We start from the raw sequence: 19,604 nt of genomic DNA on the forward strand, positions 1-19,604 counted from the left end.
ATAAAGGCCAGATTTGTGCAGTATACGACTGATTGTTGTCCTATGGACAGAGTCTCCCACCTCAGCTGTAGATCTCTGCAGTTCATCCAGAGTGATCATGGGCCTCTTGGCTGCATCTCTGATCAGTCTTCTCCTTGTATGAGCTGAAAGTTTAGAGGGACGGCCGGGTCTTCGTGGATTTACAGTGGTCTGATACTCCTCCCATTTCAATATTATCGCTTGCACAGTGCTCCTTGGGATGTTTAAAGCTTGGGAAATCTTTTTGTATCCAAATCCGGCTTTAAACTTCTCCACAACAGTATCTCGGACCTGCCTGGTGTGTTCCTTGTTCTTCATGATGCTCTCTGCGCTTTAAACGGACCTCTGAGACTATCACAGAGCAGGTGCATTTATACGGAGACTTGATTTCACACAGGTGGATTCTATTTATCATCATTAGTCATTTACATTGGATCATTCAGAGATCCTCACTGAACTTCTGGAGAGAGTTTGCTGCACTGAAAGTAAAGGGGCTGAATAATTTTGCACGCCCAATTTTTCAGTTTTTTATTTGTTAAAAAGGTTTGAAATATCCAATAAATTTCGTTCCACTTCATAATTGTGTCCCACTTGTTGTTGATTCTTCACAAAAAATTACAGTTTTATAGCTTTATGTTTGAAGCCTGAAATGTGGCAAAAGGTCGAAAAGTTCAAGGGGGCCGAATACTTTCGCAAGGCACTGTAATTCTACTCAAGACTTATGCAGTTAATTTGTGCCTTTTCTTCTCCATGTGCTTTTTGCGCCCTATTTGACTATTCCCAACAAAATGTTTGATTGTTCGGTGGTCACGCCTCAAAAGTTTAGCTGTTGCTGGGTGTTACATTGATTTGAATGGCATTTTACAATTTATTACTTTTCAGAGTCAGTTAAACCTCTTTTTGGGCCCATTTTACCTGAGGTAGTGAAGCTGACTAATAATCATGCACACCTTGATATAAGGTGTTCATTCACTTTCGTCGCACCCTCCCTCATGACACAAATCCATCCATCTATCCATCCATCCATCCATCCATCCATCCATTGTCAACCGCTTATCCTGCATACTGGGTCGCGGGGGGCTGGAGCCAATCCCAGATGACATTGGGAGAAAGGCGGGGTACACCCCGGACAGGTCGCCAGTCCATCGCAGGGCCACACATAGACAAACAACAATGAGCATTTACGTTTATATGGTTTGCAGCTGGAAAATGTTCATAGAAATAGCACAGTGTGTGTGTGTGTCTGTGTATATAGTATATACTGTATATACAGTATATATGTCAGAACAGTCTCAACTGCAATTTATGACTCTGCTTGGGGTCATAGATGTCAAATGTAATGTTAAGGAAATAGACATTTTGGAAAATACTCACATTAGCTTTCTTGCCAAGATTTAGATGAGAAGTTTGATACCACTCGTCTGCATGGTTATATGAAGCTACAGTCAGCAGATGTCTGTGAAGTTTCTCAGTCATCCAGGTCATAGTTATCCAAGGAAGGTTAAAGTTGATAGCAACTGGACTTGGTTGAAGATACTTGATTGAAAGTATCTTCAAGCATTTTCAACCAAGTCCAGCTGCTATTGACTTTAACCTTCCTTGGATAGTCAGCAGATGGTTAACTTAGCTTAGCATAAAGACTGGAAACAAACAAAGTCAATGGAAAGACATGGGGGCTCAGTTAGATGCATTCACTTGAGTTTCATATGTTTCAACTAAAGCTTAAAAATAGGCCTGTGTGCTTATCCTGGGACTTCCAAACCTTCAGTGAAAAGAGAAAAAATGAGAGAGACAGGAAATGACAGAAAGAACTGGAGTTTCTGGTGATTTCTGAGTTCAGTCAGAGGCTTAGCTGGCACACAAACACAAAGGCACACTCCTACACACAAGGTTGGCTCGTACATTAGTAGCTAGCTTAAAGCTAATCATTGGCTGGAGCAAGTAAACACTGAGTGCACAAATGGTCCAGGGTTCAAAAGAAAATTTTATGTTACTTTATCTGCTTTAAGCTCACTAAATAACGCTTCTATCTTTTTGTTGCCTGGGTGCAGTGCATTCCTGGAGTCTTGTCACTGCAAGGTTTGATAGGCAACCAGGTAACCATTGGAGACTCCAGGACAGTGTCTCCCCTTCTCCAGTTTTTATGCTAAGCTAAGCTATCCGATTGCTAGATGTAGATTCATATTTACCCTACACACATGAGACCGGTATCAATCTACTCATTTATCTCTTGGCAAGGAAGGAAATAAGTGTACATTTCCAAAATGTCAAGGTTTAATCCTCTCTTTGGTTTAGTTCAGTTGACTAACCAGCAGCTCATCCTTCACTGTGTGCATTTCAGAGGTTAACCATCCCTAGTGGCTGTCCTTCCAGCTTTGCTGAGCTCATGAGGAACTGCTGGGCAACAGAGGCAAAAGTGAGTGATCCACTAAGCAACAATAGCATGCATATTAACAACATATGAATGTTTTTATTTGAGTCACACACAGAGCAAATGTTTGTTTGTTGATTTAGGAAAGGCCGATGTTCAAGCAAATCCTGTCTACTTTGGAGTCCATGTCTAATGACAGCCAACTTCCTCAACAGTGCAACTCTTTCCTTCACAACAAGGCTGAATGGAGGTAATGATATCAGCCATTCTCCAGGCCCAGTAAATGTATTTATAACTCTCTTTTTTCACCAGTATATTGCCTCAGCCTAAGGAAATGTGCAACTGTTTTCAAAGAATGATGTGTAAATGTAGCTGATGGGGGCTGTGAAATACAAAAAAAAGACTTGAGATTGTGCATATAGATCTTTAATAATTACACTGATAGCTACATAAAGGCATGAAAACCTCTAAACAATCATCCATCTGGATATACTTCCTCTCCTTACCCATAAGGCCCTAAAAATAATCACCATCTTTTTCAAGTAGAAGTGTTTAATTGGGTTGTATGAGCAGCTGGAGGTTTGGTGATGTTCAGCACAGCCTGAGTCTCAGCTGTTACTTTATTCTCTGTCTGCCTCTCTGCGGGGCTTGTCTGTGCTCTGAGGTTTTTCCTCAGAAGTTGTGCTGGTGGCATCATGTCCAGGCAGCCATCTGCAGGTGGAGCAGGATGGAGCGAATCTCGCTGCTGGAAAACAGAAACTGAGAATGTGTGACATAGAAAGACGCATTTGTTGTAGATCAAGAGGTGTGATATAAGCTTAGCTGGCTGAAAATGGAAGGAGAGGCTTGTGGGTGACCAGAACAGGAGGCAGCTTCACCAGAGTGATGTAAGGTTGACCTCAGAGTAGTGAGATCTGTCAGGCTTGTTCTTATTTTTCTCAATTTAGCTGATGAATTACTAAGAAATAGATACAGCATACAAGTTTTAGTGCAGTGATATGCTTTTCACAATTTGGCTCTGTGTTGGCTACTGTAGCTTATTTAAATGAAACCATTTCTATCAAGTGTGGACTATTGGCTTGAAGGGTGTTTGAGAGCCTTCACATCCATATTGGGTGCAAACTGTAGGAAAGTAGCCCTTTTTACCCTCGGAAGGAATGTATAGTATAACAAGACAAAGTCTACAGGCATGCAAGAAGCAATATAAGGCTGCACTTAGTGGAGCTTTGAGCTAATGGCTGGGAAAGTCATTAGTTTTGCTGGTATTCAGTCATATTCCAAAGTATTGGATATATTAAATTAAAATCTTATTAAAAATTTGACCTGATGAGTTTTGATTTGGATTTCTTGAGCAAGGAATTTGAGCAAGAGTGGAAATATTTTGAGGTGGGACGAGTCAGGGTGGAAGGACCGGAGGACCGGGGAGTAGTAAGGATGGGCTTTCCTGCCTGGGCTACATGTGTTTATAAACAGAAAGTGTGAGAACAAAGTTTTTGTTGGGCTGAAGCTCAGCATGGATTTCCATGACACACTGTGCAGCCCCACCTGCTGGGCAAAACAAACTTCCCCGCATGAAGTGAACACGAGACATAATCCTGTCCTTGGTATTCAAAGCTTCAGACACGGACTAATCACCTTCTGACTGCAGGGCATCACTGGGTTGTGAGGGAGTGTCATTTTATGTTGTTATGTTATGTTGTCCTGGCACACTAACTGTGATTCATTTCACTATTCCTCAGTTGTTTAAAGGATAAGGCTGGTGATTAATCCCATGAAAAAAACAAAACAAAGCTTAAGCTAAGATCTCATTAACCTCTTAAATTGGCAACTGCTTGCAATGACTAACCCACCGGCAGCTAAACATTGTTCAAACCCACACAAGTCCATTTCGCATTCTAGTGGACACTCCAAAGTTTCAAAGATGCCAAATATTGACATGTGCCTTCATTTCAATGACCGCAATTACTGTAGTGTACTGAGTCAATCCCACATGTCTCTGGCATCGAATGTGTATTAACGCATGACTAACACATTTTTGGCTTTTGTCGTACTTTTGAAATCATGTCAGAATTGTACTTATAGAACAAAAGTTTTTTTTCAATGTGAAGATATTTCTTAAATTGCTGACATTGTGTTGCCGTGTACTGCAGGTTTGAGATTGAAGCTACACTTGAGAGACTTAAGAAGCTGGAGAGAGACTTGAGTACCAAAGAGCAGGAGCTCAAGGAGCGGGAGCGGCGTCTAAAAATGTGGGAGCGCAAACTCATCGACCAGTCCAACAGCCCAGTGAGTTCCTCGTTATCCCCTTTCCACCTTAGTCCAACTTCACCCTCAGGACAGCGGTCAAGTGGTCACTGCATTAGCACCTCACTTTTACACTGCTGTTCACACGTGTGTTTTCTTAAAACCATTAGAAGCGGGACAGAATTTACCTTCCTCTGGGGTGTAGTTGAAACGGGAAAGCGATGAAGTGAAAATAAATTTTGTGAAATTAGAAGTAAAGGAAAAAACACATTATGAGAACATTATGGGTGGTGTATATTATTGGCAGTACTGCATTTATGTGTAGTGTGGTATAGTATATGTGCAATTTAGTGCATGGTTTCCCAACAAGCACAGCATTATGATCCACTGAGTGAATGCTGCATTGACCACTAGAATTCATATTCAATTGTGAGCGCCCCGCGTCTGACCCGCAGTTCACAGTTTTTATTTGCCTGCATCGTATTGTTTGCATGCAAAAAGACACAGCAGGTTATGTTCTAGTTTTCCTTGTTTTTACTTGTGTTTCTGTGAACAAAAACTGGTCGTTTCCTTAAACTCTTGTGTGACCAAATGCCACAGTGTGTAGCTGTCACTCAACAAAACACACTTTGTATAATTTGAGTTTGAAATAGTCAACAAAGTCCTTGAATCAAGTACACTAAAATAAATTCCTTTCTTTTCCTATCCCCTGATACTCTGTTGTTCTGTCCTGTGAACTTCTCTTTACCATCTAGTTTTCTAAATCACATCTTGGATTGGGGTTAAAATTGTCCACTTTTCTTATTTACAATTATTTTGTATTTTTAAACTGATTACTTCCTTTTCTTTTCTTTTCTATCCTCTCTTCTTTTCTTTTACCCCTGTGTCCCCACTCTCCACCTGTCTCTGCCTCTCAGCTCTTCTTACCTGTGGCAAAAAAGATAAGTACTAAGTCGTTCTATCAGTCTAAGACGGAGGAATCAAACAGTTCACAGATGTCGTGTCAAATCACATCCTCCAGTAACGAGGAGGTGAATCTGCAGTCCATGATGAAAGGCTTTGAGGACGTGTTTTCCTTGGACTTTGGCCGGCCTGTCCTGCACTCGGGCATGCAGGTCAACATGCAGGCCAGGCAGAACTCCTCCATGTCGAGCTGTGTCAGAGAAGGACACAAAATCAACATGACTCTTGGGATGGGACGCTTCACATGGTCTGACGACAGTGAATAAAGCTCTCCGACGTTCGGTCCTGCCACAGCTGCTCAAATACTGTGATCTCACTTAATGCAGTATTGGAAGCACTGCTTCTGAATGAATTGCTTTTTAAGTCATGTTGATTATTTTGTCATTTCAATAATCTTTACTTTGTCCTTTGGAAACATATCTTGGCATACTATTTCTTCTGCTTTGTTCAAGGTATTCATGATTTACCTTCAGAAATAGCTGAATTTAGTTCAGAAAAACATTATAGAATATATTTGTAGCCCTCCACCTATGGATATTATGGATGTCATTCACTGTATGCCTAATGTACTGGATGTATAGTGCCATGCTGTGAAGAAAGAGCCACGTGAGCCAGTTGCTTAGAGAAGGCCAGGCTTTTATGATGAAATGACATTTTGCTGACATTAAGATTGGCCAATTTGTTCTGGATGTGGTGGAGTGCAGTTGTTGAGACTCTCTTACCAGGATGAGAAAGTACATGTTTTTTCTTCTGACTGACCCAGGTTCAAAACAGCAGGAGAGAGGGACTTCCCTGTGTGACTGTCAGCGTCATTCTCTCATTTTACATTTTACTTTTCAAGACAGGTTTCTCTCATAGGCAGAAAAAGATTTTGAAGTATTAAGAAATAAAGATATAATATTTAATAATAAGAATGTTTCTGAATTGGAGGCCTCAATCAGAAGCCACAGTTTTTACCCAAGAAGTCAGTTTTAATAGAATAATTTTCTTCTGTAGACGTATTTTACAAACAGTATGACATCATATGGTTTAACTGAATATTAGCCTCAAGACCTGCACTTTACAGTAGAAGAAATCGTATTAGCATTAGTGTTCATTTAGGTATTATGCTTCATCTGGGGGAAGGACATGCTTCCTTGAGCATAGCCCATTAAATTGTCCCCTTCGCTTGTTATCATCAGCCAGTCTCATGAGGATGTAATCCTCTGTATTCCTGTGTTGTTGCTTGTTAGCTTCCTGCCATGAGCTAATATTCCTATTCAAATGTTGCCTGTACTCCTGTGCCATCAAGCCCAATACATACTAGACTAGACATAACAATTAAAAAAAGACTCTGACCAGTATTTATGGTCAAAGTCCCCATGTGAAACACAGACACTTAGGGCTTCTTGAAACATTCGGCTTCCACACTTGTTAGTTGTCTCCTCGTACTTCCACCGAAATTACATGACTAGCAGCTTCTTGATGTGACTTATTTTCCTGCATCCAGTTTTGTCAATAAATCAGTTTCTTTCAACTCCCTGCCGATCTGTCTCTCTAAGATTGATTTTTATTACTTTCCAATAATAATAGTGATGAAAGGACAAATATTTCATTTCGAGAATTATGTTGTATTACTACTATTATTGCCAAACATTTTGTGTTTGAAGACAGAACAGAGTGTGGTTGACACCATTTTAATAACATTCTAAAATATATTGCTTCACTTTTGTTGAGCTACCTTTTGTGATATTAAGCAGTGTGTAACTCCTGGCATTCACAGTCTGGTTGCAAATCATCCACTTAGTCCACATGGGGGCAGAATTGTATGAACTACACCCAACTCAAAGTCTCCTCTTTTTTCCCCCGCCACAGATTCCACACATATATTATAAACAAAAGAACAGTTACTTTTGACAACAACATGCCACCGATCTTAATAAAAGAAGCACATTCATGAAATACAGTACAATATGCTGCCTGAAAAGTGATGTTAAGTCACTCCAGTGAAACTTTGGCAGTAGCAGAGTGTTTCTGAATCAGTTTACTTCCGAACCGCAGCACTGGAGGAGGCGGAACTCGCTGCAGGCTGAGTGGCTTTATGAGGCGGCGGGCTGCACTGAAATGTAAGGCAGCGACTGTCTATTGAGAACAACATTCAGTTCATAATCTGAGCTGTTATCAGATGTCGTGGGAAGAAGACAGTGAATGGGGATTACTCATTCATTTAGTCATCGTTCCTCCAATTTTCATGTCATTACACACCAGTCTCATGATCACAATGATGACATCTTTATTTTGGCTGGCAAGTTTCTGCCTGATTACATTTAATGAGCAATAAATTATTTATCATTCAAATAGATCATGTTAGATCAGTCAGATGGACATTTCGGTTTGATATAGACCATTAGAGGCAAGGCGTCATAATCACACAGCACAATAACCGGAAAAGCAATGGCCTTGAAGACATGGAAACATGGCTATTTTTCATTTTAATAACATTTACTTGGGATTCTTGGGATTTTTACTTTAAGATCTGTCTGTCCTAAATACACACATATTTCATAGTGTCTGTATCTATCCATGTTCTATTGCTGTTACTTCTATTTGTCTGTTTGTTTTTATGCAGTTGCTGCCCACCCTTGACATCTATACATGGACAGAGGAGCATGTGGTCAGTTTCATTTTATTTAACTCATAATTAATGTATTTATTTAGGCTTTCACACCATTACTATTAAAATTAATATATTACCCTTTTATTCCTGCAGTATTTCTGGATGCAGCAAATGTTTGGCGCAGGTTTGTCCATTTACCTTTTGAAGTTGTTTCAAGATTGTCTTTAATGAGAGCTTCAGAATCTTTATTTGTGATCTGTTGTTTATGAAACTGGCTGTATCCTTTTCTATCTCAGGGGAAGGTACATGTGGCATGCAGCTGTATGCTGACCTGTTTAAAGAAAATCACATTACCGGAAGGAGGTTGCTGTTGCTCACAGAAAACGACATGCGGGACATGGGGGTCAAGTCCAAAGGTCACGTCATGCACCTGAAGGCAAGGCCCAGTTAATCATTAACCACAACCGTCTTTTTTTATCCACACACATAATTTACAGGATGAGATCTATGCTTGTTGATAGTGAATCTTACATTTTCTTTTTGGCAGGGTGAAATTGAAAAGCTAACTAATGATTACCTTGGGTTCGTCCACTTCCCGCCTCTGTTGAAGGTATAAAGTTTCTTCTTTATCTTTGGAAGGAGCTGTTTGTTTGTGGGGGGGGGGGTTAGTACACTGCATATTTGGGCCAAGGCCTAACCCCAACCCTTCATCTCATTATACAACCCTAAGCTGTAAAATAATATTTCTACCATGTACCATATTTTCTTTCCAGGATGAGCTGGAAAAGGAGGTGGAGAGGAGTAAAACTGTAAACCTGGAGCTGGTGTTTGGGTACCACTGGAAACCCGGAACTGGCAGATCTGTACGTTTGGTTTGTAGTGAAACACATACACAGATTGCATCAACATATTCTGCAGCTGTGAGCATCTGATGTAGATCATCATCCGCTCTGTGAAGGGCATCCAAAAAATTGAGGACAATCACATATAAATATTGTCTGCATTGATCAGGGTTGTTATTAATTGTTAACATCTTTAATACCTTTGGCAATAATTGTTACCGTGTAAATGGATGCACAGAATCGCATTTTTTGCCGTGATTGATTCAGCCTCCTTGTACTGAAGCTGTTTGTTCTGAGGACTCATGGTAATGGCTGTTACACTGGCCATTAAAGGCATCACTAGACATGTGTAAAACCAGACAAATAAACATTTCATTCTCAGCCATGTACCACATCCAGCTCGACTTGCTCACGGCCCTTTGTTAGGGTCTCAAACTGTGGAGAAAGGGTGGCTCTTCACTTGCTGTTTGAATTTAATCAAAAATAGCCCATTTAGCCAGAAGTCATTTTCTTTTTAAAAGGCAAACGTTATTTAATCTTTCAGCTGTTCATTGTCCCATCATAAATAGTCCTCTTTCAGTGTGTTCGGCAGGGCTGAAACGAGCCTGCTAATTGCCTCCCATTTCTTCTGACATGTGGTGGTTTAGTGGGTAGAAAACACAGCAGGGAGAAGGAAACAGGAGGCTGAGAAAATGAGAGCTAATTATTTTCCCCTGCCTGGTGTCAGGTTCCGTGTCAGCCTTGTTTTTACAAACTGGAAGGTTTTTTGCACTAAATAAAACAAACCCGCACTGAATTTTTTTTCTTCGCCCCTCTTTGCTGGCGATGTCATGGAAGCAGCTGCACTTCTCAAAGACAAAATGAGGGCCTGCGATTGTGCGGCCACCATCTGACAGCCACTGAGGGTCCCCTACTAATGAGGATATCACCGTGCAGCCAAGTGAAAGGTGCTGAATTATGTATGAGTTGTCATTAGACGCACTCGGGTCCTAGGCATCATTACCAGACATTGTTTCTGCTGGAGTGATTAGACTAGCATGGACCTGGGAGACCCAGTGCGACCGTCCAGTGCAGACACCAGGCCAGCGCAGGGCCACTGGTGTGTTTCTGAGCCAGAGACTTGCTGAAGCTTCCCCTTTGTGCCGTTTCCAGCCTCTGGGGACGATGCAGGAGAGGGCGAGGGCTCCTCAGACGAGTGTGTTAGTGCCACTCCTCTGATGTCTTTCTCTGTGATCACTACACAATGGATTGGCCTGTGCCATGAACCCTGCGCGGTTAAGCAGTGACCTGTGGTTTCGTGGCCAGCTTCTGGGGATTGGCAGAATCATTACTGCTTCGTCAGCATTCAGTATGCAGGAGAAGAGGGATGGGGAATTGTTCAGATTTGTGCCGCCTAGAGAGGATTTGATGTGTCCTGCATGCAACAACTCATCCTTCACCCTTTTCACTTGAAATGGACCAGATTCCTTCTTCAAAATATTCCTCCTGGATTCCACTGAGAATGATAAGATCAAATGGAATTTACAATGTCTACATAAAAAATATTTGATATTGTTGTAATTTGTTTTTTTCTCTCTGTTATATTAATTTTATGAAATGCAAAAATTTCATGTTGAGGTATCAGTATAGTAAAGTGAAAAAATGATTTCCATTAGGATCAGTTCTCTAAATAAGGTGTTTCACAATGCCTTTACTCTGCTTCATATATAGTATACACATTAATTTTCTTATTTTTGCCCCCCTGCTATATATGTATAATTTTTATGCTATAATTTCTTTCCTCCCTCACAATATGAGGCCTTGTGGCCAATAACTTGCCACTACCATTAAACAACCTCTAGGTTGTGCTGTTGGTTTATATACAAGAGTAACCAAGTTCTCCACACAGAATCCTGCAATTATAAACTTTTCCATACATCAGGTGTTGTTTCTAAGTCTGCCAGACCACACTTACATTATCTCACCATTAGCTCTTTTCTTTTAGGACTGCAAATGGAAGATATATATGGAACTTGATGGAGACGATGTCGCAGTAACCTACATCAAAGATGTCATCTTTAATGCCAACCGACAGGATGTGGAAATCCTGCGGATGACTAAGGTGTCGTCAGAAATGCATTTCCTTAACAAGTCACAAATGACAAGACCACTCATGTTTCAGTCAGTGCTAAATGGTGCATTTTACCTGTAGGATTGTTGTATTGTGGTTGACATATTCAGAGTTTTTTAATGAACTACTGTGATTGCATTGCAGCCGCCTTTTGTGATGGACAAATGGATTGTTGGAATACAGCAGAACCAGAGAGTGGACTACACAGTCAATTATGAGGTGAGTCATTTCAGCAGCTGTGGGAGGCACCTTGCAAAACAATGCAAATCTAAACATTCTTCATTTGAAATATACATTTGATAATGCATTAAAGGCAATCACAGAACCCTGTGCGACAAGTATATTGTTTTTCATACTAAATATCCTTATATTCTTTTTTGACCTGACACTGCAGAATGATGTCAAGTCACCAAAGTCTACCAGACACAGCTGTCCAGTGACGTGGAGTCTCGTTGGTGGACAAGACGAGATCAAGACTGTGGAGCTCGTCATTGAAACAGCACCAGCTGACATAGACTGTAACCCCGGGGACAAGTCTAACTCAGGTAATGGTTTTAATTATAGTTGTATTGTCTTTGACCTGAAGAGTGCCAAAGCAACAGTTTTCACTGCTGGACAAATAAAGATTGTTGCTGGTGAATTTCCTATGAATTCGAGATATCACAAATGAACAGTATTAAAACACAGAATGTGCTCCTATTTTTATCAATCCACATCTTTTTTAGATATTGATCCCATATGGATGTACAATGTAAGGCGGAGGCAGAGGCAGATGATGACCCAGAAATCTCTGCAGACGACTGCTGCTCTGACTGCCTTCACTAGCTCTGATCCCCTCACTCTGCCTCACTTCCTGTCTGCACATGAAAGCCATGGGTTTTCTTATGCTGCAGCTGTGCGTCGCTCTCCAAACCGCATCCATGTACCTCCCTGGATCGACTCACGCAGTTCCTCGCCAACTGCCAGCCTGTCGGCCAAACTCTACCCACTCCATCTTGGGTCAAAGGGCAGCAGCCCTTCCAGCACAACGTCAGAGAGCGCCTCAGAGAGGGAACGAGAGCGCCCGCTTAGTGCTGGAGCAGTGCATGACCGCCGCAGAAACAACAACTTTGGCAACACATTATCTGTGGGAGGGGGGCAGGGTAGGGGACATGCATGGACCAATAATAGAGGTAGCTATGTTCATAATAAAACCAGCAAGTCCTCACGGCAGCCAGGTCGCCCAAGGTCCAACAGTTACAGTGTCACACCAAGTATACCAGGTATATCATCTGTGACAGAAAACCCTGGTGAGGAAAAAGAGGGCGCCAAAGCCAGCGATGGAGGGTGGATCAAAGTGGAGCGACAGAAAAGATTACCACGTCAGGACAATAAACAAGTCAGAGGTCGACAGAGGAAAGGGGGCAGGGGAGGGCGTGGCATCAGTGGAAGAACGTAATGTGAGCCACAAATGAACTGACAGCTTCTTTTATGCTGTTATAACATGTTATGCACTGAAAAGGTTTTACATATGTCTGCATAATGCATTTTCAAACATAAACTACATACTGTAGATAATCACACTGATGCCTACAATGTATGTATAAATAGTACCATGTGTGTTTATTTAAAAACTGGCTCCTGTCAAACTAATAAAAATGTGTGACAATGGTTAAATCCAGGATTGCAAGTTTTATTTGGTCTGGTGTGCCCTTTTTTTATACAATATTTGGGTGTGCTCCACCACAGCCTTGTTATTGTGCTTCAGTCAAATCCACTTCCTGTCTTATCTCATTTTTGTAGCCAGTCTGATACCTTTTATTATTCCCTGTTTGTTAGTTTTAGTAAATTACATTTTTATATCTTCTTTTCCAATGGTCAATAAATCTTCCTTTAATGCATTTATCAACAACCCAAGTGTAACTGAACACATCAACAACAACAAATACAGACATTTACATATATTATATTATAATATCTGGTCTGCATAAAAGTGACTACTTAACTTACGTCTGAACCATATGTCTAAGCACACACAATGCACTTTTAAGATATGACCTATTAATAGTTGAAAAGTTGGAAAGAGATTTTTACCGCCTTGTATGCAAATCAACAAGTAAAATATTCGCGCCACGGCAAAGTACATGGAAGACACACCGCTCTCCTTCCCAAAATGCCTTATAAATTAGTTAAGTTTGACTATTCCAAGAAATATCGAACACATTTTAAAATGTTAATAATGAGTTTCAGTTACGCATTTGCCCCCCATATGTCCACAGAAAGTTTATTATTTTGTGAAACCACCTGACTACATTTTATGCAGCTGTCAGGACTTTCCGGTGGCGCGGGAAATGAACAGAGTGGGCTGCGTGTCGCTGCAGGTCCTGCATTGTTCACCGCAGAGCTGCTGCACGGTGTGTTTGGGTGTTGCTGTGTTGCTAGGAAAAGTATAAGAAGAAAATGCCAGCCACACGCTCCAAGGTAAGAAAACCCAGAATCTATTTTAAATAACAGTGTGTTTTTTAAATTTTCTTTCTTTTAACATTCTGTATTGACCACATTGTTACAGTAACATTACACTTACACTAAGTCCTGCATTTCCTCAAATGGTTACTACAACCTTAACTTACTAACTTGATTGAATGATTTAAGTAGTTAAGTTAGTAACATAAGTTAATGTTACACCTCTTTGGTAATGTTAATTTAGTTAATATGGAGGTTACTTTAACTTTAATGTTAGCTTTTTAACTTATGATGGCTGAAGTCCATGTTAATTGTATTGAAATATACTGGACCAGATTATATAACATTACATTTTGCTAACTGAAACGTTTGCATTAATGGATTCATCCATTAACAGAAAATGTAACGTAAATGTATTATTCAAGTCATTTTTTGAGCAAAAAAGGACAAAAACACTGATTCCAGCTTTTTAAACATACAACAAAATTTTCTGGTTTAAGCTTCTATTATATAAATATTAAAATTAATTCTTGTTTTGGTCTGTTTTTTTGACAAAACAGTTTGAACATGTCAACTTGGGCTTTAGCCATTTAAAAAAGGTTTGTCAGATTAATTGATAATGAAAGTAATCATTATTTTGTCCCTACCACAAACCATTTAAAGCTTAGCAAACAAGATCACAAAATTGCAAATTATGAAAATGTTAATTCATAAGTTAGTGCCTTTATGTGTAACACAACCTGATTGCGTGGTTAATAGTCTGTCTCTTCTATAGTATCCTCAAGTGACATGTTAACTATGTAGTTTAATAAACTGTATTAAATAGACACAGAAACTTTCCCATGCACTTTTGTATCTTACCAAACTTACCTACACTAGAAACTGGCGGCCCAGCCTCCATCTACCAGGATGAGTTTGAGGAGCTTCCGCAGCGTCCCGCTGGTTCCCATGGAGACTTCCTCCTCTTCCTCTGATGACAGCTGTGATAGCTTTGGCTCTGATGGAGGCTTTGCAAACACGGTAGCAATAAAATACTATAAAGTAAAATACGGTTTCTATCAAATGGTGGTGAATGTGTAAGGTCTCTGTGGCACCATCTGAAGATTGTGTCTGTGTTTAGAGGGGCAGCTTAAGACAGACGAGGAGGATGGCAGAGAAACCCCAGGTGTTTGAGGCTACATTAGAGGAAGATTCATGCATCGGGTTTGAGGAGAATGTGATCAGCAGTCAGATGAAGACCATGGTAAGTTTTTAGGAGAAATAAAATTGCAACATATTTCAGAACTTCATCAGACCCCACAAAGTTTTTTTCTAACCATAAATAGTTTTCTTTCAGAAAGTAGACTCTGAACCTCCGAGACGTGGCCGCAGGTCCAACATCCTCACGGTTGCCATGACATTCCCAACCAAGAAGACAGGCAAGAAGAGGCCTGCATCTGAACCACTCCATAAAACTAAAGTCCAGGACTCCGACTCTGAGGAAGAGGGGAACGTCATGGACAAGAGAGCCCTGAATATTAAGGAGAACAAAGCAATGGTACAATTTGCTGCCTCACATTATTTGGTACTATGAACAGAACTTTGACCAGGACAGCCTCCCTTTTCATTGTGCTGTATCTCATTCATAATTTATTTATTTTAGCTTGCAAAGCTCATGGCAGAGCTGAACAAAGTACCTGGACTCTTCCCAGGACGGATGGCAATGTCTGCTTCCACTACGGTAAGTTGACCTGATAAAGATAAATATTTGAATCTGTCCACATGGTGCATCATCAATGCTCTGTATTAATTGGTACTATTACTATAACTACTTAGCCTCGACGGGCACCTCGGCGGTCCATGGGAACTCCAGGAGCATGTAGGAGAAACCCGCAGCGCTTGTCTCGACCCCACACACGTTCCCGCACACTGGTGGATGGACCCCCCAGCCCAACCCCAGAGGAGGAGCCTGAGGACAAGTTCAGCCTGGTCCGCAAAAGCCGCTACTATGAGGAAGAAGATGAGCCAGTAAGTTAGATCACAAACAGTCTGTGCATCTTGTCACATTTTGCATTGCTTCAAATTCTCTTAATGTATGCGCTATGGGGATTAATCACATTCTGATTAACCACATTAATTTCATATGCAGCCTCGTCGCCGTTCCTTCAATGGTTCCAAGGCCATCCCTCATGTAGTGCGGCCCGTGGAGGACGTCACAGAGGCAGAGCTGCAGAGCATCTGCCACAACGTACGGGAGAAGGTCTACAACAGCTCCACTGTAGGTCCCACATTCACTGTAATGCTGAAAAGATTTGAGCATCTGCATATGTTTGGCAAGAAGATAAAAAAATTTCTCTTTATTTTTAGGGAACCACTTGTCACCAGTGCCGCCAGAAAACAATCGACACAAAAACCAACTGCCGTAATCCAGAGTGTGTCGGGGTGAGGGGTCAGTTCTGCGGCCCCTGTCTCCGTAACCGCTACGGAGAGGAGGTCCGCGACGCTCTACTGAACCCGGTGAGTACCTAAAAGTATAATATTGTATTCACATTTGATCATGTGTGTGTTAGGGAGGTCTGACTGATTTCATTCTCATTGTCTGTGGTAGGAGTGGCAGTGCCCACCATGCAGAGGGATCTGTAACTGCAGCTTCTGTAGGGCCCGAGATGGTCGCTGTGCTACAGGAGTGTTGGTTTATCTGGCTAAATATCACGGCTTTGATAATGTTCACGCCTACTTGAAAAGGTGACTGGACCATTTGTAAAGTCTATTTTCATTCTTTTTTATATATTTAAATGTCTGTTTTTTAACATGGAGGTTCTGTTATTTTCACTGCAGCTTGAAAAAGGAGCTGGAAGAGATCAGCGAGTGAAGTATGGAGGAAGCAGCTGATCCTGGACCTGACTGACATGCTCTGACCATTTTTTACATACACACAGTTCAGATATTGTTCAGTGTTTTAAGTATTATAGCAGTGCTTTTTATTGTTCCTGTTATGATTTTTCACATAAGTTTTAAACATTGACTGACATCTGGAGCAGATAGTGGTTCTCTCCAGTCTAAAGCTTGCATGGTTTTTGTTGTCTCGCACATTTTCCTGTCCGTTCTCAAGAGCTGAACCCTTACATTAGGACTGGTTAATTGTAAACTTAAGGTTGTCTCAACCTTAATTTCTTGATGGCTGTCTGTGATCTTAAATATTAAGATGATTGGTGTACATATCCCATAGCAGGTATCTATTTTTTTTTTTAACCCGCCTGTTGCAAAAAAAATTCAGGCTTCTTTACTGTATTTTACATTGTTTTAAATGTATAGATTTTACACAGCACAGTTGGACATTGGGATCCATTTTTGTGGCTTTGCTTTTCTTATTCCAATTTATGCTTGTGTTTTTACAAGTTGCATGGCCTTTTGTAAGTCTGCTGAAAGTAAATGAGTAAATGTAGAAACCCAAAAAGCAAACAAACTGCATTAGTTGAGATGTCCTGTAGAAATGATCCAATGATCTGCATGCTACTATGGTGGTGCAGGTGGAAAGGGCATAGACTGGGGTCCACTGCCTCTCACTTTAACCAGAGAGGAACTGTGTGATATACTACAGTGCCTGGTTAAATATCCTTCATTAGATAACTGTCACTAATGGTGTGGAAACAATTAGCACACTCTAATGGGAATCTCATACCTGTAAATCATTTTATCCTGTTAAAGCACATTCTCGCTCTGCTCCAGTCTCTTTGCCTCATTTTCTGCCTTACACTGTTAAGTGGGAATGGTTGAAGGTGCCACTGAAGTGGCAATAGAGTTATGGCCTGCATTTTCTGTTCAGAAGTGTAATACTCCACACAAAATGACATGGAATTAACCTTTGTGTCGTTCATCTTTGAAATGTACTTCATTCGACCTGCACCAGGACATTCTGTGATTATATGATACTATTTCAAAATAATCAACGGTTGAGATTTCTTCAGTGTAATGGCAAGTGGAGGTTATCTTACTGCTGCTTGTATTTATCAGGCACTGCACAGTTAATGGAAACAGTAATGCGGAACTGATAATGGGAATATCTGTTATGATGCGATGCTTGCTTTGTGCTCATTGGCTTTACTGTACATTTTCATTAAAGCGTTAATCACTGCAGAATCATGTTATCAGTTTTCTTTGGCTTGACCATCACTCTATCCAGAACAGTGGCAGCTGTAATTACTGTTATTGAAACATGTTGGAGAAATCCTGAATGCTAGTGGTGATTGAAGATCTTGGCGTGTAAATGCCGGAAATGTTTCCATCACGGCTGGCTAGCTACAGTCAGTGTTTATATTAAGTTTGCATTCCTTCAGAGAGTAAAACAGACTTATCTGGCTAAAATGATGACACTATCCTTGTACGGGGCTTCGTGGGTCAGATAATTACAATTTACAACAGTATTAAGCTGCATTAAAGGTACTAAACAAATAAAATACAAAATAATTTACTGAGTTTTGATGTTAATTCAGTAAATTTGGAGAAGAAACTCAAGAAGGGCAGCAAATAGTTGTCATAATGAATTATCTGTCAGTTAATAGTATAGCTTATAGTATTAAAATATTGGGGGAAAAAGACCATTAGAATTTTCTCTGACCAACTGCCTAAAATTTAAAATGCTCTAATCTAGAAAGGGCATAAAATCTTCACATTTGAGTGAGTTGGAAATTAGTGAATGTTTGGCCTTTTTGTTTGATAAAAGATAAACAATTGATTATCAAAACTGTTAATTATTTTTCTATCAATTCAACTGTTTTAGCACAAAAATCTGTAAATTAGTACCCAAATTACATTCTCTGCAGTATTTAAGAAACACAGGCTGATATTTATCTTTTTCCATTACAATATTCAGTAGAAAATTATGAACAATGTGGCAGGCAAATGAGAGGCCTAACTTTATGCCCTTTTGGTCTTGGTCTTACAGTTCCTCTGAGAGGATTTACTCTGTGTTGAAACTACTAAGTAAAAGAACTGAAGTTCATGTCTGCTTCCAATTCAGGGGTCACAGTAGTGAGAGAATATGGCTACAGAGACTGAATATGTGTTAGAAATGTTTGTGGTGTTGGAAGAGGATGACTGTCGGACTTCCAACATTATTGTTTACCCATAACTTTGTTGTTGTTTACCTTCATTGTCCTTGCCTTGATTAATCTGTCCACAAAAAATGGAGCAACCCTCCATTACGGCCACAATCACACAATACATTGCAGAACGTTGTTCAGGCTTTGAAGCAGTATTCTTCAATCCACTGGTCCTCTGAGTTGAGTCTGCAGATGGTCCAGTCCTATGGTGACCTTCAATTCACACGATATTTTACATGCAAAACATCAGATCACCTTATAAGCTAACTGCTGCTCTACTCTCCTAAAGCAAATGGATTGCAGACGCAGCGGTGACCTGGAAAATGAAGGGAGCCACCCATAGTGACACCAGCAGCACTTACAGTGTACCAAATGTAAACTACTGCAGTGCTGACTGCTAGTGTTTGCCAGAAGGGATGTCCCACTAGGATTCATGCATGCAGTGAGAACATGCCTTTAGGATTATTCGGTATAAAATAGTTTCCAATGTGCACATGTATCATTTTAATACCTGTGTGACAGACAAAAGGGTACCAATAACAGTGTGGCTCTGTAGACGGGTACACAAGTACAGTGTCAGCCAGAAAAAAGCAGTTTTATGAGCGCAGTATGTAGATAACAAATTTATCCTTCTACAGTATGTACACCACTGTATTTACACACACACCGATCACATTAATTCAGATAACATTCTAATTAAAATTATACTTATAGCCTATGCTATCACTCATTGATGATGCTACAAAGCCACAAAAGATTTAATAACTACAGTTTTGAGCAAATCAATCAGTAGAACAATAGCAGTGAATTCACATTCATTTGACTTTACCTGTCATGTCTCTCCTTCATGGTATCAGGAGTAGTTCCTTAAAGCATGATATGGTTGTCTCAGTTTTGAGCTCAATCTGTGGCCTCTTCAGAAAAATCCTCCATTTGA

At 40.4% G+C, this 19,604-nt stretch overlaps 2 protein-coding genes across 4 annotated transcripts in view; both read left to right on the forward strand.

Annotated features, from left to right (window-relative positions):
• The window catches only part of zak (sterile alpha motif and leucine zipper containing kinase AZK), a 26,306-nt gene extending 13,506 nt beyond the window's left edge, over positions 1-12,800 (forward strand). For 2 of the 3 annotated variants that reach the window (XM_046054309.1, XM_046054310.1), the window contains 12 exons: positions 2,360-2,434; positions 2,533-2,639; positions 4,540-4,675; positions 8,205-8,249; positions 8,346-8,376; positions 8,489-8,628; positions 8,740-8,802; positions 8,966-9,055; positions 11,019-11,135; positions 11,289-11,363; positions 11,539-11,689; positions 11,870-12,800. In XM_046054309.1, coding sequence (XP_045910265.1) covers positions 2,360-2,434; positions 2,533-2,639; positions 4,540-4,675; positions 8,205-8,249; positions 8,346-8,376; positions 8,489-8,628; positions 8,740-8,802; positions 8,966-9,055; positions 11,019-11,135; positions 11,289-11,363; positions 11,539-11,689; positions 11,870-12,582 — 1,743 coding nt within the window. In that variant the 3' untranslated portion in view covers positions 12,583-12,800. Of the gene's footprint in view, positions 1-2,359; positions 2,435-2,532; positions 2,640-4,539; positions 4,676-5,550; positions 7,122-8,204; positions 8,250-8,345; positions 8,377-8,488; positions 8,629-8,739; positions 8,803-8,965; positions 9,056-11,018; positions 11,136-11,288; positions 11,364-11,538; positions 11,690-11,869 lie in introns of those variants that run through there. The other variant, XM_046054311.1, reaches the window with a different exon arrangement.
• A 658-nt stretch (positions 12,801-13,458) lies between these two features.
• cdca7a (cell division cycle associated 7a) lies at positions 13,459-17,702 on the forward strand. The gene is made up of 10 exons (XM_046053795.1): positions 13,459-13,604; positions 14,466-14,606; positions 14,707-14,829; positions 14,923-15,123; positions 15,229-15,306; positions 15,402-15,593; positions 15,715-15,843; positions 15,933-16,082; positions 16,174-16,310; positions 16,404-17,702. Exons 1-10 carry the CDS (start codon positions 13,584-13,586, stop codon positions 16,435-16,437), a joined length of 1,206 nt encoding a protein of 401 aa, XP_045909751.1. The 5' UTR covers positions 13,459-13,583; the 3' UTR covers positions 16,438-17,702.
• The last annotated feature ends 1,902 nt before the right edge of the window (positions 17,703-19,604 follow it).

Source organism: Micropterus dolomieu, linkage group LG07 (genome assembly GCF_021292245.1).
Source record: "Micropterus dolomieu isolate WLL.071019.BEF.003 ecotype Adirondacks linkage group LG07, ASM2129224v1, whole genome shotgun sequence".
Lineage (NCBI taxonomy): Eukaryota > Metazoa > Chordata > Actinopteri > Centrarchiformes > Centrarchidae > Micropterus > Micropterus dolomieu.